The 22,200-nt window shown below is 39.5% G+C and overlaps 1 protein-coding gene across 1 annotated transcript in view; it reads right to left on the bottom strand.

Moving 5' to 3' along the window:
- Window positions 1–1,855: 1,855 nt before the first annotated feature.
- The window catches only part of LOC116291856 (dedicator of cytokinesis protein 1), a 32,548-nt gene continuing 12,203 nt past the window's right edge, over window positions 1,856–22,200 (bottom strand). The window contains exons 23-57 of the mRNA XM_089038901.1: window positions 21,880–21,963; window positions 21,417–21,517; window positions 20,680–20,761; window positions 20,439–20,491; window positions 19,965–20,073; window positions 19,278–19,348; window positions 18,631–18,749; window positions 18,172–18,299; window positions 17,865–17,960; window positions 17,221–17,414; window positions 16,570–16,645; window positions 15,930–16,030; window positions 15,698–15,756; window positions 15,434–15,505; window positions 14,846–14,922; window positions 14,407–14,537; window positions 13,413–13,517; window positions 12,922–12,979; window positions 12,774–12,814; window positions 12,259–12,349; window positions 11,753–11,854; window positions 11,112–11,201; window positions 10,893–10,997; window positions 10,305–10,391; window positions 9,709–9,763; window positions 9,263–9,344; window positions 8,606–8,690; window positions 8,181–8,267; window positions 7,251–7,511; window positions 6,504–6,644; window positions 6,347–6,426; window positions 5,554–5,671; window positions 4,983–5,269; window positions 4,047–4,326; window positions 1,856–3,520 (exon numbers count right to left, since the gene is read on the bottom strand). Coding sequence (XP_088895027.1) covers window positions 2,423–3,520; window positions 4,047–4,326; window positions 4,983–5,269; window positions 5,554–5,671; window positions 6,347–6,426; window positions 6,504–6,644; window positions 7,251–7,511; window positions 8,181–8,267; window positions 8,606–8,690; window positions 9,263–9,344; window positions 9,709–9,763; window positions 10,305–10,391; window positions 10,893–10,997; window positions 11,112–11,201; window positions 11,753–11,854; window positions 12,259–12,349; window positions 12,774–12,814; window positions 12,922–12,979; window positions 13,413–13,517; window positions 14,407–14,537; window positions 14,846–14,922; window positions 15,434–15,505; window positions 15,698–15,756; window positions 15,930–16,030; window positions 16,570–16,645; window positions 17,221–17,414; window positions 17,865–17,960; window positions 18,172–18,299; window positions 18,631–18,749; window positions 19,278–19,348; window positions 19,965–20,073; window positions 20,439–20,491; window positions 20,680–20,761; window positions 21,417–21,517; window positions 21,880–21,963 — 4,806 coding nt within the window. The 3' untranslated portion in view covers window positions 1,856–2,422. The remainder of the gene's footprint in view (window positions 3,521–4,046; window positions 4,327–4,982; window positions 5,270–5,553; window positions 5,672–6,346; window positions 6,427–6,503; window positions 6,645–7,250; window positions 7,512–8,180; window positions 8,268–8,605; window positions 8,691–9,262; window positions 9,345–9,708; window positions 9,764–10,304; window positions 10,392–10,892; window positions 10,998–11,111; window positions 11,202–11,752; window positions 11,855–12,258; window positions 12,350–12,773; window positions 12,815–12,921; window positions 12,980–13,412; window positions 13,518–14,406; window positions 14,538–14,845; window positions 14,923–15,433; window positions 15,506–15,697; window positions 15,757–15,929; window positions 16,031–16,569; window positions 16,646–17,220; window positions 17,415–17,864; window positions 17,961–18,171; window positions 18,300–18,630; window positions 18,750–19,277; window positions 19,349–19,964; window positions 20,074–20,438; window positions 20,492–20,679; window positions 20,762–21,416; window positions 21,518–21,879; window positions 21,964–22,200) is intronic.

Below are 22,200 nucleotides of genomic sequence, written 5' to 3'. Positions count from 1 at the left end.
AAAAAATCCACTAATTAAGGTGGCTCGACCCCCTCACGCTTGACCGCTACCTTCCACTTTTGGAACGCTAGTGCATAAACGTCTTTTATCCGATTGCAAATCTTTTTTGCACATAAGTCACATAAAGATTGAATTAATGTTTGATGCAGTTTTTTATGAGATCGGACGTCATAACACGTGATTATGATGAAATATTTGATTTCGTTTAGAAAATAATTTTAGCTTTGCAGAGCGTTCAACACTAAAATGCTTCGTACCACATAATTATATACTAGGTGCCTCCATTTGTGGGGATTTTTGAAAAAATCTATCTAGCTAATTATGAGATATTACGTACGAAGTATTTTAGTGTTGAACGCTCTGCAAGGCTAATATTCGGTCAAGCGTGAGGGGGTCCAGCCACCTTAAACGGCCTCAAATCGCGCTGAAACTTCGCCAGAAGACTGCAGCAAGTTTTGAGGCAAATTGTCAATGTGAGTGAAACATTTTTTTTTCATGACTTTATCATAACTCCAAAGGAACCTTGTTTGGACTGCCTGTGTGTGAAGGAGCACAGGCTCTTCTCTATATAATCTATTTATACAAACTTCGACACATCCCTGTGGAAAACTCAATATTGTTTAGAGACATTTGACAAATCGAGGTTTCTTAATTCTAAAGCCAATCTCATCAGAAAAAGTTAATAATAATATTGATCTCATCCAGACGTTTACGCTTCAGCTCATTTGATTTCAATGTCCCTTCCCAACTCGAATAATTATTACTTTGTTCGATGAACACATTTTCTCCTGGGTTCTCTTATACTCATTATGCTTTTAACTTCAAAACGTCTCTCATAAAAAACAATAGAATCAAAAAAAGGCGTGACTGGTTTTTAAACCGGTTCAAACCCAACTGCCCAGACTTTCGTGAAAATTTAAGAAATCAATTTTTTATTGATTTTTATTGATACGTTGATATTTTCCATGCTATGGGTCTAATAGACCTTTCCCGAATTCGCTTGGATGACCACGAAACAATGGTTTGAAGTCGTGACTGAACTTGATTCTTTTATTCATCAAGTTCAACCTCGACTTGAAACCATTGTTTTGTGATTACTCGAGCGAATTCGGGAAAGGCCTATTATTAACTAGCCCCTGGATACGTTTGCACTCTATAAAGAGTAATCAAAAAACAAACAGGTGAGTTGCCATTCATTTATTCTGCAATTTACATAGCATTTTCTTTTCTTTTCTTTTTTTCGCCCAAAGATTTTATACAAAAATATATTCATATCATTTAAAATACAGTTCTTTAAATAGAAAGATTTTAGATAAAGCTGGATTTTGATGAAACAACATAAGAACTAAGCTCAATTTCAGAGGCGTAGCCAGGATTATGCCTTTTGGGGGGGGGGGGGGGGGGGTGGGGCAAAACCAGTTTTCAGAACATTGGTAAGTCGAACTTTTCATGTAACTACATAGACGGTTAAGTTTCTACAGTGTTAGGATTTCAGAGGGGAGGGGGGGGTCAGGCCCCCTTGAGGCCCCTGGCTAAGCCCATGAATTCATTCTATATTCCTATTCTATAAGACTATTACTGTTTTCGTTACTAATGTCTAGGGTAGGTGAAAGAAACATTTTTTAACCTTAAACGATAGTTCTAGACCTGATAATTCGTTTTTGGGGGGGTCACTTATAGCAAGACTGGAGAGCTAATCTTCATTCGTAGACGTCAGTTCGTAGAAGTCATTTAACGATATAGTCCATTATAATAGTTTCTTAATCTGAGATCTTTAGGTATTTCAATTTTTCTCTGAACGTCCTATCAACAAGAATGGTTCATTATAAATCCCTCTATCAACCACTGCATCACATTCAAAGGTGAAAAATTATACTATATTGACGGCTACCGATGCAGCTCATCTCACACATAATTACAGAGTATATCATTCGACATAAATGAATGTCATGCATGTATGCATTCAAGTTTATATTAACATTGGTTTCAAGACTAAAGAAAGAGAAGTGAGATAAAGAAACAAAACTAGAGCAAATTTCAAATTTCAATGGAAAGTTTCTTAACTCCAAGCAAGCCAAAAACATAATGGGGGCGGTGGGGGAGGGGTAATAAAGACAGACACTATCCTATTACAATGTCAGGATTTGAAAGTAGTTTCACAATCTTGGTTACTAAGACTTCCTACACAAATATAATCTACTCAGTAATGCTAAAAATATTCGTATAATCTAAAAAAGACACTTCACGGACGAATGAAGTTTACTGGTCTTTCAGAAAATACGCTATATTTTGATATTTGAATTTAATTTTAAAATTATTTTGATACTATTACTGTCGTATGTGTTTGTATTTTCCCGCTAATTAACTTGGTAAATCTAAAAAAAATAAAACTATGAAGTGTACTATGATTAGATATCCTCGATCATGATTTACCGTTCTTTGAGTCTGGTTGTGATTTTATTGAGAATAGTTTATTGGGTGCTCTCTCTTTGGGTATCATAGAGTACGGTGTTGGGACTGCTGGTTTGGTCCCGGGTTTTGGTGGTAGTTCCGGACTCTTGATTCCAAAAATATGTCGAGGTTTCACCATCGGCGGTAGAGGTGGCTTTTCATGTTCCTCCTGCACGTGACCTAGTTTCCCTTCACTCCTTGCTAGAACAGGGGTACTACTGCTCTTCTTCTCAGAAGACAGTTTACGCGGTAGCGGTGTAGGTCTAAATCGTTCAGGCATGGTCATCCGTCTCTCACCCATCGTATTCTCCAGTTCAGATATTAAAGCTGCATTTGATCCCGATGAAATACCAGATGAGAACATCAAACTGGAAGGCCTCGGTTGTGAGGGCCCACCTGATGCCTCATATGACGTTTCCCTAGAACTTGAAGCCACTGTTTTCCCATTTACGACGGTTGTCTTGGAAACCGTTGTAGAAGATGACACTGACCACGAGTTTAGAGATGAGAGTTCTTGAAAATCATTATCGAAATTTTCCCAATTGTCTTTATTCCCAGATAAACTCCAAAAATCATCTGGGATTTTAGACAAAGTACCAGGTTGAGAAATTTCGAATGAGTTTGATAAATTTTTGCTAGCAGATGACTTAATTGGAGATGGCAAATCTCTCGCTACAGGAACGTTTGTCACATCACTTTGTTTCTGAATTTCATTAGTGTTGATGTCATCATAGACGAACTTCGTTGAACTTAAAGTCGGTGTTGGAGAAAAACCAGACGAAGCTGGAGTAAGAGACTCCTCCGAGGAAGCAATGGAAGCTCGAGAAGATTCGCTTGCTGTTGAAGAAAATACACTGCAAGTATCATCTGAATCCGGTGACTTGACTCTGTCGTAATTATTTCTCCTCAAGATAACAGAATCTGGCGGTGGGAATGTTGCGTTTAAGTCGTGTGGTAGATCTTGTAAGCTTGGTGGTGAAAACCCTTGTGACGATCTTGGTGATGAAGTGCTTGTGTGCTTCTTGGGTAGAGGGATAGGGAATTTGCATGGATTGTCATCGGAGGTTGCCTAGGAAAGATATACTAGTTAGTGATAGACTGATGAAACAACCTCTGGGTTGATCAAAGTAAGGGCACACTTTACTCACAGATCGAATTAGGAATTTGCTGGTTAGGTTTTACGGAGGAAAGAAAAACAAAGAACCTGGAGAAAGAGCCCTCGAATCGAGAGAGAGATAGACTTACAGCCATTCTCAATCACACGCGCAGCTCTAGCGATGGTTTCTGTTGCGACGAAGAAGCTTTTGGTGGACGTCAATCAAGGCGTTTCCATGACATTCTATAGGCACGTGCCCTTATAGCTTTGCGTTTTCCGACAATGTTATGGAAACGCCTCGTGATTGACGTCCACCAAAACCTTCTTCGTCGCGACAGAAACAATCGTTAGAGTTGCGCGTGTGATTGAGAATGGCTGTAATAAACTCTGCTCAAATGTGATACCGAGTCCAGGAATCGAACCCGAGATCCCAGTGGCGAGAGGCGCGTGCACTACCATTACCCCATCCCTGATTCCTGTATAAACATAACTGATTCACCTTTTTCCTTAAGTTGGCTGGTTTGGTTTCCTTTTCAACATCTTGACTAAAGAAAGAGCTATTCCTGGTCTTGGGTGGGAGTTCTGGGACAGGACTAGCAACAGGTGTGATTGACTCCTCATCATCGTCAGAACTTGACTGGTTACTCGAGGTTGAATCAAACACCATGGATTTCCTTGGGGGGAGGGGTGGAGGGGCGTCTGGTAGGTCCTCATTGTCTGTTGTCAGTAAGGAACTCGCAGATCTTTGTTTCTTTGGTAATTCTGGAGAAAAATCAGCTCTGTGGGAGGAAATAATGTCACATAAAAATCATGGTGGACACAAGGAGTCCAAATACGGCAATAATTTGAAATGTTAAAAAAAGCTAGTGTCATACGCAGCCGCTATTAGTTTCGTCACGCAACGCTTACTCCGCTAAGGGAGTCAGCGTGGCGTGTCGACGCTAATAGCGTCTGCGTAGGAGACTAAAAAAGCAGGATGATTGAAAAATACTTGAATGAAGAAAGGTATATGACACTGTTAAAATTTTACTCATCAAACGGTTTACTGCGTGAGCAAGGGCGGATCCAGGGGGAGGGTCGGGGGGGTCGCGACCCCCGTCATTCCTGAGGTCAAATTAGCTTCTTGTGGTAAAAATGCGACTGGCATTCCTTTGCCCACAAAATTTACCCCTGAGAACCCCCCTTCATAAAAATCCTGCATCCGCCCTTGGTGAGGTACTAATAGTTTCAATGATGGAACTTATGAAAGTTAATTTACCCCTTGCATTGATTCCTAGAGGAATTGTTCTGGGGAACAAAACAATAGGCAGCTTTTCTTATGTAAAAAAAATCCGTTATTTTGTCCCCCAAAACTGCTTACTTCTCTGTTGTAATCGTAATGGGCCCCTAAACAGAATCTTGAGCTCAAGATAGGTTATCTACACCGTGGGCTTACCCGTTTTCATCGTCTTCTATTCTAAATGACATCATAGCAGCTGGTAGAGAATTTCTACCGTGTTTATGTACGACAGGAGATGACTTCAACCCACGCTGATCAATCATCGGATCAGAAGGTGGGCGTGGATGCTTCTCTGGTATGGGTGGAGGAACCTCTTCATCCACCTCTCTCAAAGTATCCAAGGACGCTATGCTACCACTCAGTGACGTCATACTGCTCCCAAATGACGAACCACTGACACGTGACAGGGTACTGGCTAACGACGACACGCTTCCTCCAAAACTCTGATTTCATTGAAAAATCGATTAAGGTTTTTAAAAGTTATAAAATTAGGAATTATGAAAGTATGGGTGAATGTGACGTCATAGCTTTTTTATCAGGAATTTCACTGGAATTGCCGGCAAAGTAGGCTGGCTGGTGACGTCACTGTCGCCATGTTGAATAAATTTTACGAAAACTGTCAATTGAGGCTTTTTAGGTCATTTTATCCAGCATGGCTGGCAAAAATAATTGCAACATATTTATGCCAAGAAAATGTTCCACAACACGACTCAGTAAAAATACTTGCCTTTTTTTGTGCTCCAGCACTGGGTGAAGGAGTGTTGGGTGATGGTGAAGAGCTATCGTACCATAAACTAAGGCGTGAATCTCCACTACTTTCACTGACTGTTGTGCGGGAACTTGACCTTGAAAAAAAACAATCATACGATTAACACAACATTTGAGACCTTTAGCACCACGTTATTGCTAGGTTCCGCAAACCTAAGACAGCAATTTAACATCAGGCGTTTTCGGTCAAACTTTTAATTTTTAGCAAGGCGTCATAACGAAGTTTTTGCTGGAAGAGTCGCCATATTGAATTTCATTGATGCTGAGTGTTTCTCTGCGGTATTTGCGGGCTTGTTTCTGGGGCTGATCCCTAGCGGTGAGCGGTAAACCTGATGCTAAAGGTCTTTAATATCTTTTACGATACTGATAAAAGAACGAGTCTTTTTTCATGAGTTAGCCATAAAAAACCGCCCTTGTTTATGTCCGCGTTGACTCTTTCTGAAGTGCTTGAATGAAAAGACACACTAGAGAAAATGTCTAAACAAGACTGCTTAGGCGGGAGAAAGCCGTAAGAGTGAGAGAGATTGCGGTCCAGCACAAATGCATGCGTCGTTGTATGATCGCAGCTTTTTAACATGACCCGACTTTCTTTTTTATACAACAATGGAAAGCATGAAAGCTACGGCATCTAGTTGGAATGCCACGAAATACCAGTATTTTTTTCTGACTCACAAAAAGTCAGCTTAAAGGCTTATTCGTACGCTGAAGGAAAACACAGAAAAACAAAATATATTGACCGCAGACGGACTTACTTCCTGAGAGGTAAACTGAGCTTGCGATCTTTAGATTTCATGGGAGATTCCTCAGGGGTGCTTGGTGTGGGCAACTGGATCTTGGAAGAAAATAATACGATGAAACTGTTATTTACCAGGACAAAACAGCGAGGTGATAAATAATCTATATATTTACCGGCAGTTGCACTTCGTAAGGTTCTCCAGTAACATCTAATTTCATCTTAGCAAACTGGTGAGCCATTTTCTCGTGGAAAGGTATCAGCGCTTTTGTCAGTAGACGCTGATGAAGATCCAGACCTTCTTCTAAGATATACACCTATGAAGCAATATCCAGGAGGAAGAAAAACAGTAATTAGAATGCACACACTGCTATAAAAGCCCACCAATTTAAATATTTGTAACGGTGCCTAATTCAAACCTTCAATTTTATCGATACTCTGAAACAAACTCGAGGCCAATCAAATTCAAAGCATGGGTACCTCACAGATCGAAGTGCACGACTTCGACGCTGATTTGCCGCAGCGAAATGTTTTTTGCTTTACATAAAATAAAAGTTTGGGAAGCGCAGCAGCTTGTAGCAAGTCTTCAATAATCCATATCTGGGACCAAAGCAACTCCTTCATCTTAACTGTAGCGTTATTCATTTTTTCGGACCTCCGGTTTTCCCTCCCTTCCTCTCAAATCAACCCTAAATAATTCAAACTGGATACAGCTGTGCTCTGAGGTCATATATGAACTGTGTGGCGGCTGCCAGATTACCCTACTCTGCTCGCAGGGTACTGCCAGATGCACCTTCACATTCTTTCAGTTTGACCCCATTGAGCTGCGCCACTGCTGTACTTGCGGTGGTGATTAGCGACAACTAAGTTTTTTTATATACCTTAAGATCACTAGCAACAAGTGGGTTATATTATTGTTTTACCTGTTTCCTGATTGCATCCTCCAATAGATCAACATACTCCTGATCATCAGGATTTGACAAGATATATCCATCAGAGAAGAACGCCTCTTGATATTTTGCAGTACCGCCCATGACTGCAGCGTCTATGACTCCATTCAATGCCATGCTTAGCGGGTTAATATTTTGGTTGGGTCGCGATGACAGTCGACTGATCAGACCGCGTAACTGCTGGTTCTTTTTCTCCACAGTTTCGATTGCATTTCGAATGGGACTTATTTCTTCCTGAAGTTCCAAAACACAATGATTCTTAATTAGTTACCTAACCTCTTCGCGCCCGGTCGCAAAAAGGCATTTTTCGGTTTCCGTAATAATAATGAAGGAAGTACTAGTTCTCCAGACAACCCAAACCTGATCGGATTCTTTATTAGTCACTATTTCGTATTTCTTGGGCATCTAGCTGAAGTATTATCCATCTAGTCACAGCGCATTTTTGAACTAATTTAGTAGCTCGTTTTTATCTCAGTAGAATAACATAGTGGAAGCCAATCGCAACAGCTTTTTCTGCTGCTCATGCCTTGGCTGTCGTATGCGCGCAGTGTTTGTTAGTTGGTTGGCCAATTAGAATTTAGAGCGGATTTGAAATGTCCGAGGAATGTAATTGGTTTGTGTCTCGCATTTCTTTTCGGCGCAAGACCCATTTGAGGATCAAAGCACAAGCATCGAAATTTTTCCTCTGGAAGGGAATCAACCGTAAGGCATCTATCCTAGCAGACTAAATGGCACAAGATACCAATAAGATAATGGAGATAATGACTTGTATAGAGGCTTTGCACCATCACATGATGGCAGCCACGACAGGAGGCAGGAAAAAAATTTAAAAAATTAAAAAATAATTCAGTTTTCCTGAGAAAAAGACGTGATGGTGCAAAGCCTCTATAGAAGCTCCCTTACCGTCGAATTAGAGATAACACGAAACCATTTTAGTATTCCTGGTAGAGAAGCAGAAATCTCAATGGTAGTTCTTTCCAGCCAAAGATTCTATTGAAAAAAAAAAACATGTATAAACAAGAAACTTTTGGAAAATTGGAAAATTTTCGACTCGCAACTTTGAAAAAAATGAAAAATTTTAGAACTGAATTAAATTGTCTTTAGGTCGTGTGCGCTAACTTTGCATCCATCAATACATGTTCAGGAAACATGTTTATAGCAATCGTCTTAGATAAAAAATATTTGTTAGGAATATATTTATTATAATCTTTTTAATGTGTCCTTTACAATAAAAGGATTCGTGGTTTTGCTGAAAACACTGCGTAGAGAGGGTCTTAACAGACATCTGTCTCAGTCTGTATCCTTAAATCAGTCACAGTAACACATACCGCAAACTCATTGGACTTGATGTTGACACCTCGATGAAAAGGGCGGTCGTATTTAAATCGTCTTACGTAATTTACTCTGTAGTAACTGCAACAACAAATACCTTAATGATGACGTTACATGCGCAAATTGAAAGTTACGGTGTCAATCATCAACCATTCAGAATGTTTGAAAACCATATCACCATGGTTACCATATAGCTGTTTTCGCGTGAAAGGGAAGTGTTTGGTGCTGACTTACAGTACGTACACGGTATGACATGCTGTAGCATTGGTATGGCTTCCCGTAGGAATGGTTAAGGCATGAGTTGGAAACATACGGCACTGACCTACAGCACGCACACAGTGCATCATGCCGTAGCATTGAAATAGAAAGTGGAAAACATACGGCACTGACTTACAGCATGTACACGGTGCAACATGCCGTAGCATTGAAATGGATATCCTATTGTCTTCAAGTGATTCATCCAAGTAATGGCTACGTTAAGATACGGTGCGTCTACAACATGTACGTCATGGCTACGGATTTGCCATATCGAGTCCGTCTTGTTTCCCACTCATACGAAACTGTTTCATACAATGTCCGTACCGCAAGTCCTTCACAGTAATTCGGGATCTACTCCATATAAGAATACATTTTATTGGTACGGTTTTCGTTACCTTATGATTTGCTCGTCCACAGAGCGATCTCTGAACAGATCGTCGTACTCACATATCGGGTTGACTTTACAACTCTGGAAGTCTAGCAATGCGTTAAGTAAAATACTTGTTTTAGGGTCTGTCACGCAAATATTGCGTGACATACACCGGCTAAGAACGTCTACGTAGGAGCCGCTAGTATGAGAATAAACAAATGAGAAACAGCTAGAGCACAAACAAGGTACAACTGAAGAGAGGGCAGATCAAAAAAAGCGCGCTTTGAGAGAAATGATTTTTTAGGGACAGACAGTACCTTGTGTTTAGGAATATGAATTGCGAACAAACGCATTACAAATTTAGAAAATTTTCGGTATCTCTCATACTAAATATTGCATAGCATGACGTTAAAATGCTCAAATTGGTACCTATTTTTGTTTGAAACTAAATTATCTATCTTATAAGGATACATTGACCTGGTGACTGCAAGATGGTGTTGTCTGGAGGGGTCAGTTTGTCCATGAACTGAGTAATGCAATCATAAATAATACAATGTATTAGTATCAAGAATGTATACAGTAGGACCCCGTTGACTCGAACTCCCAAGGGAAACGAAAAAATGGTTCGAGTCGTCAGACCTCTTTACCACAGGCGCAACGTTTTTCAATTTCTGGACCACGTGTCATTCCCTTGAGAAAAAGATTCTTTGTTTGAGTTGTATCCATATTCATGTGTTTTCTCATGTGAAACCGTTAAAAAAAGAAATGTTACTCTAGAGAATGACACGTAATCTGAAATGCGCAAAACATTACGACCAGGCTAAACACGCGTAATACATTTCTTTTCAATAGACTGTGGCATGTGTCTATTTTGTCCTATATTATTTCTCGAACGAGCAGCACTCTTAGTAGAATACGATGGAAAAACATCACAGATTAAGGTAGACTGCGAGCAGTCCCTCTATTTCCCTGTCGATTGGCCGAGCCCTTACTTATACCAGCCCTGTGGTTTTTTCAGGGTAATGATGAAATAAATTGATGTCTATCTTACTTATCCTAACACCCACCTGAGCATCTGGAAACTGTGCCTGCATTCTACGGTTAAATTCTCCTATCTTCTCGTACTCTTTACCTCGAAAAACGAATACTTCGTTCTAGTGCAAACAGAAATAAGCAGTTAATATACATTTCTTCTCCTTTGAATTTAATATTCTATTATTAAATTCGTCTTCCTTTTTTCCATTCTTTCCTTCTTTATGTTGAAGTCATTTTTACTCTTTCCCTTTTATTTCCCTTTATCTCCCCTCCTTTCCCTTTTTTCGTTATTTCATTTCCTTTCTTTACATTCCCTTACATTCCCTTTACCTTCCACTTCCTTCATTCTCTTCCTTCCCTTTCCATCCTTTCCCTCTCCTTCCCTTAATTTCCAACCCATTATGTTTATCTCATTTCCTTTCTTTACATTCCCTTGCATTTCTTTTACCTTCCACTTCCTTCATTCCCTTCCTTCTCTTTCCATCCTTTCCCTCTCCTTCCCTTAATTTCCAACCCATTCCGTTGATCTCATTTCCTTTCCCCGAATCACTCTTCCACTTCCTTTCTTTTTCTGCCTTCCTCTTTACTCATTACGATAAGATATAATTGTGACTACGTACTCGTAATGAAGGAGAAAAGCCTTTGCCGTACATGCCAACTCTGAAGTATTCTGGCTCAGGTCGTACTTTAGACATGATGTTATCATAGAAAATGGCCTCGGATTTCTTAAAGAAAAAAATTGTTTATCTTGCTGTTTTACTTTTGATAATTTTACTATCATTTAATGACTTTTATATTAGTATATCTATATCATTTGGTATTATTAGAGAAGGACTTACCAAGATATCACTAAGTTTAACAAAATCATACATCTCATTCTCATACAGCTCGGCCAATTCTTTGCATAGTTCGATGCCCTTCTCCCAACACTGAAAAGAAAGAAACCAAGTTCACTTCGGCTTATAAGAAACATTTGCATCAGTCATTTAAAGTGACGCTTTTATTCAATGACAAGGCGCAAACTTTGCTAGATGTCCAAAGATGAATTGCGCGACGATTATAGGTTGTTCTCAGTCATATCGTAGAATAAATCTGATTCATTTAGCACTAATCAATAACGATTTTGATGTACTACGAATTACAAAATGAAGTATAAGAAACGATCAACGTTTCGATGCAGCTTGCATCATCTTCAGGTTCTGAATACAAAATGTAAATGTAGCACTATCTAAATTAATCCCGCGCAACCTTATTTTCAAGAACTTGAATGCGAGGCTACGCAGGTGAATATCGATTGTTCAAGTCAACATGGCTGCCGCATGAGAAATTGAGGTCCATAGATAGTTCAATGAGCGAACACAGCCCTTAATGTTTGCTCCAGTGGTTTCTCTATTGAAATCTTTCCATAAAGGTGATAAAAATCCTGAACCATGCCAAAAATGGTGTTTATAATTGAAGGAGTAGTAGGTAGCACATGTACCTTGCCCTTGTTAAAGTAGTTGATGGCATCCAAGTACAGCTTCTCCTTCAGTTGCCTCTCAGTAATAGAACTCCTTGTATCGTCTACAGGTCGCTCTAACCACTAAACACACCAAGAATTAGTAATTTACTTCAAGTGTCAACAATAAACACGAATACTCTAAGATTTGCAAAATCTGCGAGGGCGACGTCAACCGGAAGTGTAAATTACTTCGCTTTGGGGTTTCGAGTCTTTAAAATCTGTTTTCCCTGTGGATGAGTTGACTTTACTGATAATGTTTTGAATGAAATCTCCAATGTACAGAACCCCAAAGAGAAGTTATTTACAATTACGGTCGTCGCCGCCGTAGATTTTGCAAATCTTAAAGTCCCTAATATAGAAGGCACAGAGAGGCACAGTCATAGATATGGTTTTTATTTTTTTTGCACAAGAATACAGACTTACAGAGCAAGTGCAAGAGAATATTGAGCATCTTAAATAGATAATTCACCATCAAGATGACTTACAGTTAATAATTCAGCATGAAGCAATAGAGTAAAACCAGCCTCGGTGAAGTTTTCTGCAGGAATATGGAGCTCACACAACCGGTTGATATACCTATGAAGAACGATCAAGAAATATTAATACCTTGATAATATAACATTATTATTATACTGGTCACCAATTGATACCAGCTGATAACTTTTTTTAATTTAGCGGATCGTTTTCTTACCAGTTTGAATAAAGTCATTATATTTCACATCAGTCCTGCCCTCGGTACACAAAAAACTGTCTTTCATTAACTGAGAGCATCAACGGTGCAGACTTCTGCTTATGATGAAACATGTTCGCAATACCAGAAAGATGTCACATTTCTGGAATCGATGCCTCAACTTTGGCTTAGTGGAATTGTAAAGTTGTTACTACTAACACTATACTAGGTGCACAGTCTTGGTCCTGAGTGCAAACCAAAGTTCATTGACCAGAAGCCCGTGGTTGATTTTCAGCCAACGAAACCAATTCACAGACAAGTAATACTTACCTAATAAACATGTCTTCTCTGTCGATACCTTTGTAAAACTCCTATATGAAAAACAAAAACAAAATGATTATGAAATGTTAGAAGCTTAAAATACCGCGTTTTAGTGCCGCTTTTATAACAATAAAAGGTTGTTTCATCACAAACTGACCAGTAGTTTGACGATACAGCTCAATCTTCGTATCGCATTATCGTCACTGATGCAACTCCTGTTGGGAAAAGATAACATGGGATGTAAAAGATACTGAAGTAACGCATGGTGACTCTTACGTGACTGCATCCAACCCTTGGATGAACAAAAGCAAGGGAAAAATACGTCACACATTCTTCGCCTATATCCCTTCTCAACATGCTTTAAGGTGAACCTCTCTTGTCAGGAGGTCGTAGTAGCATAGTGCTACCACTCCTTGGTCGGTAATGGAGGGCACGGGAAAACAAAGAAAACTATTCGCCTATATTCTTTCCCAACATGCGTTAACATGAACCTCTCTTGACAGGAGGTCGTAGCAGCGTGCTACTACTCTTTGGGTGTGGTCGTTGAGCAAGGAAATGACGGGAATGTAAAAGCAAAAAAGCCACGTTTTTTCTCGCATGTCTTTCCCATGCGAAATTCTACAAGGACACGTTAGACACTTTCCTTACCTGTAGTCAAGCAGTAATTCAAGAAGATCTTTTATGCGGTTGACGAAGCCATGTCCTTCCTCTTTGAAATCTTCGTTTAGTTCTGTGTCTACCTTTTTTGACAGTCTAGTTGAGCAAAAAGAAAATAGGAAAGAAAATAGAGGAACGTTGGGAAAAGACTTTTTTGTTTTTTCTTTAAAAAAATGATTTGCTTTTAAAACGATTAAGAATAATCATCGTCGACGCTTTGGGAAAAATATTTGTCTACTTCCACCACCACCACCACTATCCTCATCACCACTACTACTACCACCACCACCATCGTCATCATCATCACCACCATCATCGTCGTCATCACCACTATCCTCATCACCACTACTACTATCGTCATAACCATCATCATTATCACCATCATAAACACCATCACCATCACCATCGTCATCATTATCATCACCAACACTGCCATTATCAACACCACTACTACCACCACCACCATTGTCATCAACTGCATCATCAACACTACCAGTGTCATCATTATCATTATCATCCCCAACACCGCCATTATCAACACCACTACTACCACCACCACCATTGTCATCAACTGCATCATCAACACTACCATTGTCATCATTATCATTATCATCAACAAACACTGCCATTATCAACACCACTACTACCACCACCACCATTGTCATCAACTGCATCATCAACACTACCATTGTCATCATTATCATTATCATCACCAACACTGCCATTATCAACACCACTACTACCACCACCACCATTGTCATCAACTGCATCATCAACACTACCATTGTCATCATTATCCTTATCATCCCCAACACCGCCATTATCAACCATTGTCATCATTATTATCAATATCATCAAATTAAACATTTCCTTACATTTCATGGAATAGGTCTTTGTACTCTTCGTCTCATTGTCATCAACTGCATCATCAACACTACCATTGTCATCCTTATTATCAATATCATCAAATTAAACATTTCCTTACATTTCATGGAATAGGTCTTTGTACTCTTCGTCTCCTTTGTATTTAGTGACTCCATTTTTTTCCCGACTATCGTCTGCTTTCCTATTGTAGCTCACAAGTTTGTCGAGCTTATTTACCATTTCATTCTCAACCTGACGAGCATAAATATAATGTGTTTGTTACATAAGTCGTGTACAAAAATGAATTATTTGCAGTGTAACTGACCATTTCCCGACAAAATGGAATTGCAAGCCTAAATGTCGATTGATTTGAACGCCATTAGTAATAAGGTTTAATATAGAAATAAAAGTTTTGCTTCACTTGCAGAGCCCTTGTACGCGAAAATAGTCGTGTTAACGCACTTAAGTAAGAATGTCAGCACAAGGTTACCACCCAACATGGCAGACGATAATCACGTGATTCGCGGTTGTAAAGGTGCCAAAGTATTTCATTCCCTTACCGTTTGGATGAATCCTTTGCTCAAGAGCTCACTCTCAATCATATCAAAGAATATAGGAATTGTTGCCTTGCGTAGTTCTACGAGAAGAACCAAAAAGCCCATGTCAGTATTGATTTGTCATTTGTCCCTTTTACAACTGCTTGCCTAGCCTACGTAGCGGCTATTGGGGGGTGGGAATGGGGATGAGGTAAGGGGAGGGGGATTGGGATAGAGGGAGAGAGAGCCATCACCATGCCCCCCCTCATAAACCAAGAGCCGCTCCTCCCAAGAGCCCCTACCCAGGCTACTACTTGCTTAGCAGGAAACAATTTCTGTGACAAGTGGCAGTTGATGGGTAAGATATATGATGATGATATCGCATGGCTAAAGAGATGGCAGAAACACCACACAGCACTGATACATTAGAAACCTCCAGGTTTTTTGCTTGTTTGTTCGTTTGTTGTGGTTTTTAAAAACCGCTAACTAAGAGTCAAAGTAATACAGCGATGTTTGAGCTACAAGATCGCAAAGGAAAAGGAGTTGTGCTTTGCTACGGAACAACAACTCACTGCCGGGACAGATAGCGGTACTCAGTTGTCAAAAACCAACCTGTCTGGGGAACCATAGTCATCTCGAGGAACGGTCCAATTAGACTTGGGATGAAATGTTTCTTATTTTCACCTGAATGACAAACAAAATGTATCGATTATAAGCGTTAAGTAACTTAGTACTCTAACAGTGGTGCTTCAGAAAACAGAACCTTAATGGGATATCCCAATGCCATTTTCAAACTAAAATTTTGCCAATAACTATATTCTTGTGATGAATTTTTATGAAGAACTCCCGCTAGACAAAGTGGAAGCGTCAACTTACCCAAGTCCTGCCACTTGTCGCTGATCTCGAACCCCATTACTTGCCTCATGTCTCCATATCTGTGGGGGGGGGGGGGGGGGGGGGGGAGAAGAAACATGTTAATGGTTGTTTAATATACCAAGAAATACCAAGAAGACGATCAAGTCAGTGTTACTCGCCCCCCTCCCCCAATCCCCAATCATCATATTAATCATTAATAATCATATTATTATTAAACTATTTATCAACTTGCCTGTCGATGATTTTGTTTCTCTTGACTTCAGTAAAGTTTTCCAGTTGAAGATGAGGCTGAATCTGAAACGCTACTGACAGCTGGAAATAACTGTTCCACAGCTACAAATAGGGCAGAGAAACGATTTAGATTAATGGGTTAACTTGAAAATGAAAATGGGATGCTCATACAATAAAATAATTTCACTAGCAACCGAAGGTTATCCAGCTAAGGGGGGGGGGAGGGCTTGTGATTGATTCGGCATCACATGTGAGCAGAGTCTCCCTTGCTTCGAGGATTTTTCTCCTGGTTCTCCGTTTTTCCTTTCTCCGCAAAACTTAGAAGAGATAACTAGCTAAAAACTAGTGTGAGCTGCGTTGGTATTTCTAATGAAACAGTAATGATAAAAGAGTAAACTTTACACCGTGGAAAGATGAAAAAACTTACTGACGTTTTCCTTTTACTCCGACGAAGGACTAGCGTCCGAAACTTCAGTAAGTTTTTTCATCTTTTTACAGTGTATAATTTACCTTTTTATCATTACTGTCCACTAAACTTAGCTAAATTCAAATTTGATCTATGAGTTAGCAATGCTCTAAACTTTGATAGTCAGCCCTGGGGTAGTTTTAACACATGGCTTTGACATTTAAAGCCTTCTCACCTGGAAATCAAAGTTTTCGTTGCAAAAATTACTACTTAGTGCAACTGATAAATTCTGAACTGCTGTAAGGATGACACTGAAAATAAATCATAAGCACTGGTTAGAATCATAATTATACTGATATTGAAGGCACAAGAGTATTGATAGTTTTCACCATCCGACTACACTTCTTGCTAGCATACTAGTATACTAGTAAGCATACATGACAGAATGACAAAGGGACACGAAGTCTCCTACTAGGTTTATCAGCCAAATATCTCCATCTTTTTACAACCTGTCATCGTCGTTGTCCTCCTCCTCTTCCTCCTCCTGCTGCTCCTCCTCCTTCTCCTCCTCCTTCTCCTCCTCCTTCTCCTCCTCCTTCTCCTCCTACTCCTCCTTTTCCTCCTCCTCCTTCTTCTTCTCCCTCCTCCTTCTCCTGCTCCTCCTCCTCCTCCTCCTCTCCTCCTTCTCCTCCTCCTGCTCCTTCTTCTTCTCCACCTCCTCCTTCTCCTCCTCCTTCTCCCTCTCTTCATCCTTCTTCTCCTCCTCCTCCTCCTCCTCCTCCTCCTCCTCATCATCATCATGTGCGATACTCGCCATTTAAAGGAACAGAAGGCTTCCACAAGAGTCACACTGATTACATTAGTACAAACATAACATTAAACTTACTGGTTAGCCAACATGATTATGACAAACCAATCCCTTGGGAAGCTCTGTCGTCTAATCATTTCAGTGAACACCACGAAGGCATTAAACAAGAAGTCCTTCAGCTCCTTCCTGCCATCGAATTGTTCAAGGAAACGACTATAATGATCTTCTGTCATCAGTCTCAGCATGTTAATAAGTATGGCCAGAAGATGACGCTTAAGAACAAACAGGATTTAAAATTATTAAAAAAATCGTATTTCTTCCACATATATTTTGAAATGTTATTAGGCAACCTTTAACTAGTGCATCATCAGGGCAACGGCTAGTGAGACGATTTTTTACGTTAACTAAAAACTACGCGTGTCTACGTAAAAAACTGTCTCACTAGCCTTTGCCCTGATGATGTACTAGTTGTGCAAAAGCTTGGCTAACAAATTTTCAGTAAATATACGTGGAAGAAACGACTAATGACTATTTTCGCGAACAACCATATTTTGAAGATCGAAATTCTGGTAGACCTCACTTTGATAACACAAGCATAAGCAACATATTCACTGAGAACAGTTCTAGCTTTTTTCTTAACATGCGCGAGAAAAACAGATACTGTTCATATTGTCGTTCCTATTCAGGTGAGGAATGAAGCAAGGTGTGAAAAGTAAACTTACCGACAGAGTACCAGCCCTATCTACCGTTTTGACCGTCAGGAACACAGTCTGAAGTAAAGTTTTGACAACAAGGAATATATCTTCTTCTTTGTCACCCTATCAATTAATGTATAAATTTGCATCACTGTATTGAATTCATAGTTTCTAGATGTCTGTCCGTCCGTCCGTCCATCTGTCCATCTGTCCATCTCTCTTTTTATGAGTGCGGTTTGTATGCATTCTTGTTTTTGTTTGTTCGTATATTTGTCTGACCCGCCAACTTACACGCATTCAAAATCAAGACGCAGGGCTCCATGTATATACTTACAACTGCCATGGTCTCTAGGGCTGTAAGGACAGGTCCTAAGATCTCGGCACATGTTTTCATCTCTTGTTTTTGAGACAGGTGGAAGTGAAGATGGCTGACGATCATTGGCAGAAGTACTTTTCTGGAATCTATATATAAAAAAATCAGATTCTCAAAAAAGTCTAAAATTTACAAAATCAAAAGATATCTTGAGAAAACAACGTAATGATGTATTGGAGATAGGCTAGTGATTATAGCAGGTTTACTGAATGACGCATTGTTAAATCAGTTTCGCACAAAAGTGTTAGGCAGTTTTAGAGATCGCTGCTGTCACTCTCAAGATGTGCAAAGAGAGCCATACGAGCAGCTTGATAAATAATAAGCTGAACAAGTTGTATCATTCTACGACCCATGAAGTAAATAACCGTTTGTTTGATAAATGTCCTGGACAAACGATGAAAAAGTTATACCTTAACATACCTTCATGGACGAAGAGTTGACTCTGTACAGTCTGACTGATACACTGTAGTTTCGGGCAGATAAGGGTCTTGGAGTGGGAATTTTTTCCTACGCTGTTCACGAAGTTTGTGACGATATGACTGAAAACACCAAATTAAGGTAAGTCATGTTTTTAACGAATGTTAGATCATTTAGGATTCATGATAATACATCACTGGTGATAGAAGAAGCTAAAACGAGCATACTTCATTACACATCTTGGTTGATGAATGCATAGGATGAATGGATAAAGAAGAAGATGGACAGAAGAAAATAGTTGGATCAATGGGAGAGTGAAATGGATGAGATGGATAAATGGATGGAAAGAAAACGGATAAGTTGAAATGGATGGATGAATGGGAATGGGTGGATGGAAGGTTGAAATGGATGAGAGATTGAGGGATTGGAAGAGAGGATGAAGGGGTAGAGAAGTAAGTAAATACTTGAACGAATTATTCGTTATCCAATCATTGTTTGACATTTGCTCATCCAAACATAAATATACCTTGTATGTTTATTTTATATTCACAACCATCACTCCCTGTAAGGGGCTCTTCTTCCGTGCTACACTCACTACCAAAACATTCACTATTTACCGACAACACATAACATTCATCCCACATATATACCTGAGCTCAGTACGACTAAATACTTTAAGAGCATCGTCGTAAATCCCAGCAAAATGTCTCAATGCAAGTGCCTAAAACGAGTTAAAAGAAGAAAAAATCAAGCACGCAGAATAGGATAGTTTAAATACAGGAGATGCATTACTCCTTGTACAATAAATCCAGAATCTCTCATTTAGGGATTCAGGCAAAATTTAGAACACCGGTATTCACAAAGACTCGGAAATTGTCTACCATCCAAACATTATTGTATTCTGTGTTAGGGTTTTTGTTTTGCGGGGTATTGTTTAGCTCCAAATTCATTATCGTTTGCTATTGTTTTAATGCTTTCATGGTTCTGGAGCCAAGAACTTGACTGACTCCACAATCGTTATTTTTGCTTTGACTAGATTTCCAAGGGTGAACCATGATAAGATAAACCTTGATCCTAATTTATACAGCATGCCTTCAAGCAAATCTGCAATACAAAGTCTGTTTATTTACTTTATTCTTCTCATTTTCGTTCCTCCTTTTTCTAGATTCCTTTACATTGAGCAAGATGCAATCATTAAGTTTTTATCGTTTTTATTACTCGTGAATCCACACTACTTTGACAATGTGATGACGCAATTTATCCTCAATAAGAAGACAGACACATAAAAAACTGATGTCTATTAAATAGCAGTTGAGAGAATAAGAAATATGACTGACCTGAGCCTGCTGTAGTTCTCCTGTTTGTTGTGACATCAAGTTGTTCAAAGCCAAAAACAATGAACGCAATTCAAGTCGAAAGGAGTCTTCTTCCTTGTTGCCAAATGTACTTAAGATATAGTAGTGAGAAATAAGAGCAGAGTTAGGTTTCGAGTGACTAGAATGTGCGAGAAACTAATACGGATTGTCTACATCTGTCGAGTGCGCGCAAGATCAATGCCAGGTCATCCAATCAAAGTGATAGGATATGCGACTGGCACGGTCACAGTACGGATTGTTGCGCCGCGCAAGAACACTGCATGCTTATCCAATCAAAGTGAACAAAAAAGCGACCAACCCGATCACGGTACGGATTGTTGACCACTGTTGAAAGCGCCAATCAAGTTCACTGCTAGGTCATCCAATCAACGTCTTTGACTTGTGGCCGAGTTTAACCAGAGTTAAAATGGAATGGAAGGAACTCTCCAAGCTTACCTTATGTATAAAACTCTTGACTGGATAATAAACTTGAAAATATATTCTAAAGCCTAAAAGAATTTAACAAAACGAAAGATTATTCCACATCATTCCTTTTTTTCTTGTGGGCGTGTACTGACACCACAGGTAGCCCGAGTATACCGTTTTGGCTAAGAGATCAACTTTTAACGTTAAATATTCAAAGCCAAAGGCTGTGCTTGGGCTACCTGTGTATACACAAGGAAAAAAAACGGTTTACCGTCATTGTTTTCTTTAGACTTTCAATATTTGATGCCTCTCCTGTTTGCTCCAAGACCTGCTTCAAGCAACTGACCAGTTTTCTGCATTGAAAAAAAAGGAAATTTCCTTTAAAGGTTAGTAGTATGACCTCATCAAGTCACGAGCTAAGTGCCACCGAGAACCGAAGGTTGGTTTGCTTTAGACTAAGGTCAAACGTCGAACTTCATTATAGCCGAGCCTAATGACATCGCCTTGTTGTCCATTGTTTCTGTAGAGGTTTTGCACCATCACGTGAAGGCAGCCATGTTATGGCAGGAACAATACAATCGTCTTACATGAGAAAAGAATTCAATTCCCGTGAGCAAAGGGATTTTATTGTTCTGCCATCTAACCACAGGCAGCCCACGCTAGATTATGGCGCCGGCACGTGATGGTGCAAAACTTCTATTAGGTTCGGCTCATGTGAAGTTCCACGTTTGACCTGAGCCTTACACATTGAATCTAAGGCTTCCTGTGTCAGAAAGAATCTAAAGATACTGGGGAAACTAGAAATACTGGGGGACTAGACAAAAAAGAAAAGCACATGCTCGAAAAACTAGCGAGAAAATGGCGAATACCTGGCATCAAAAAGATATCGACACTCTTCTAAAATAGGATGGCGTTGTCGACAAGTGGTCGGTGCCTGCCCGTGATTTTCCGAACATGCGCATTGTACGTTTTTGAGTCAGCAGTGTCCGGCTAACACTAGTGACTTACTTGTGAGCGATAGTTCCACTAAAGTGCTTCTCTATGTACGTGGTTAGGACTGCTTGGAAGTGCTGGTATTTCTTATTGGACAGAATCCAAATAATGAAGACCTAACAGAACGGGAATAAAAACTTAATGAAAAACTAATAGACTGTCTTCTGGTTTATATCTGCAGTATTACATGCATAATAGAATAATAGACCTTTTATGAGGTATCAAACGTGATGCATTGTGGTCTAGCTAGGGAACAATCGTCTTCTGTTCATTATCATGTCTTATATGGCGTTGCCGGTTTGTACCCAAGCTCTCAAACTCCGAAAAGGCCTATAATAGAACATTTTTCCATTCCGTTTCCTTTCTTCTTGCTATTTTCTTTTTATCTTTCTAAAAAGTTTCTTTGTAGGACAAAGAAACCTTTACGATTTTTAAACTTTATAAATCTTTTCAAAAGGTACATTTGACCGACACTCACCATTGCCTGGAAAACAAGGTTGCCATACTCCTCGATACTCTCGTTTAAAATCCAAAACAAAGCGTCAAAGATATCTTGAAGAAACTAAAATAAAGATAAATAAAATTCGCCTTTATTTTACGTTAATGAGTCTGGGTTGGTCTAGTATTGTTGAATATACTTATTTCAATAAAGTTAGTCACCAAAAACCTAGAAAGCTGTGATCGCTGAGAATCATGGGAAATATTTCATATTCAACAATTAAAGCTTTTGACACAAACTGCAGCAGTTGAGGATGCTCAGAGGAGGTGAATTCGTAATTATTGAACTGATTAGTAGATG

This window comes from Actinia tenebrosa, unplaced genomic scaffold (assembly GCF_029948245.1).
Source record: "Actinia tenebrosa isolate PJP-AT-01 unplaced genomic scaffold, QUT_ActTen_1.0 PGA_scaffold6__47_contigs__length_16458017, whole genome shotgun sequence".
Taxonomy (NCBI): Eukaryota; Metazoa; Cnidaria; class Anthozoa; order Actiniaria; family Actiniidae; genus Actinia; species Actinia tenebrosa.
Note: the sequence above shows the minus strand (reverse complement) of the source record. Positions and strands in the feature narration are given on the sequence as shown.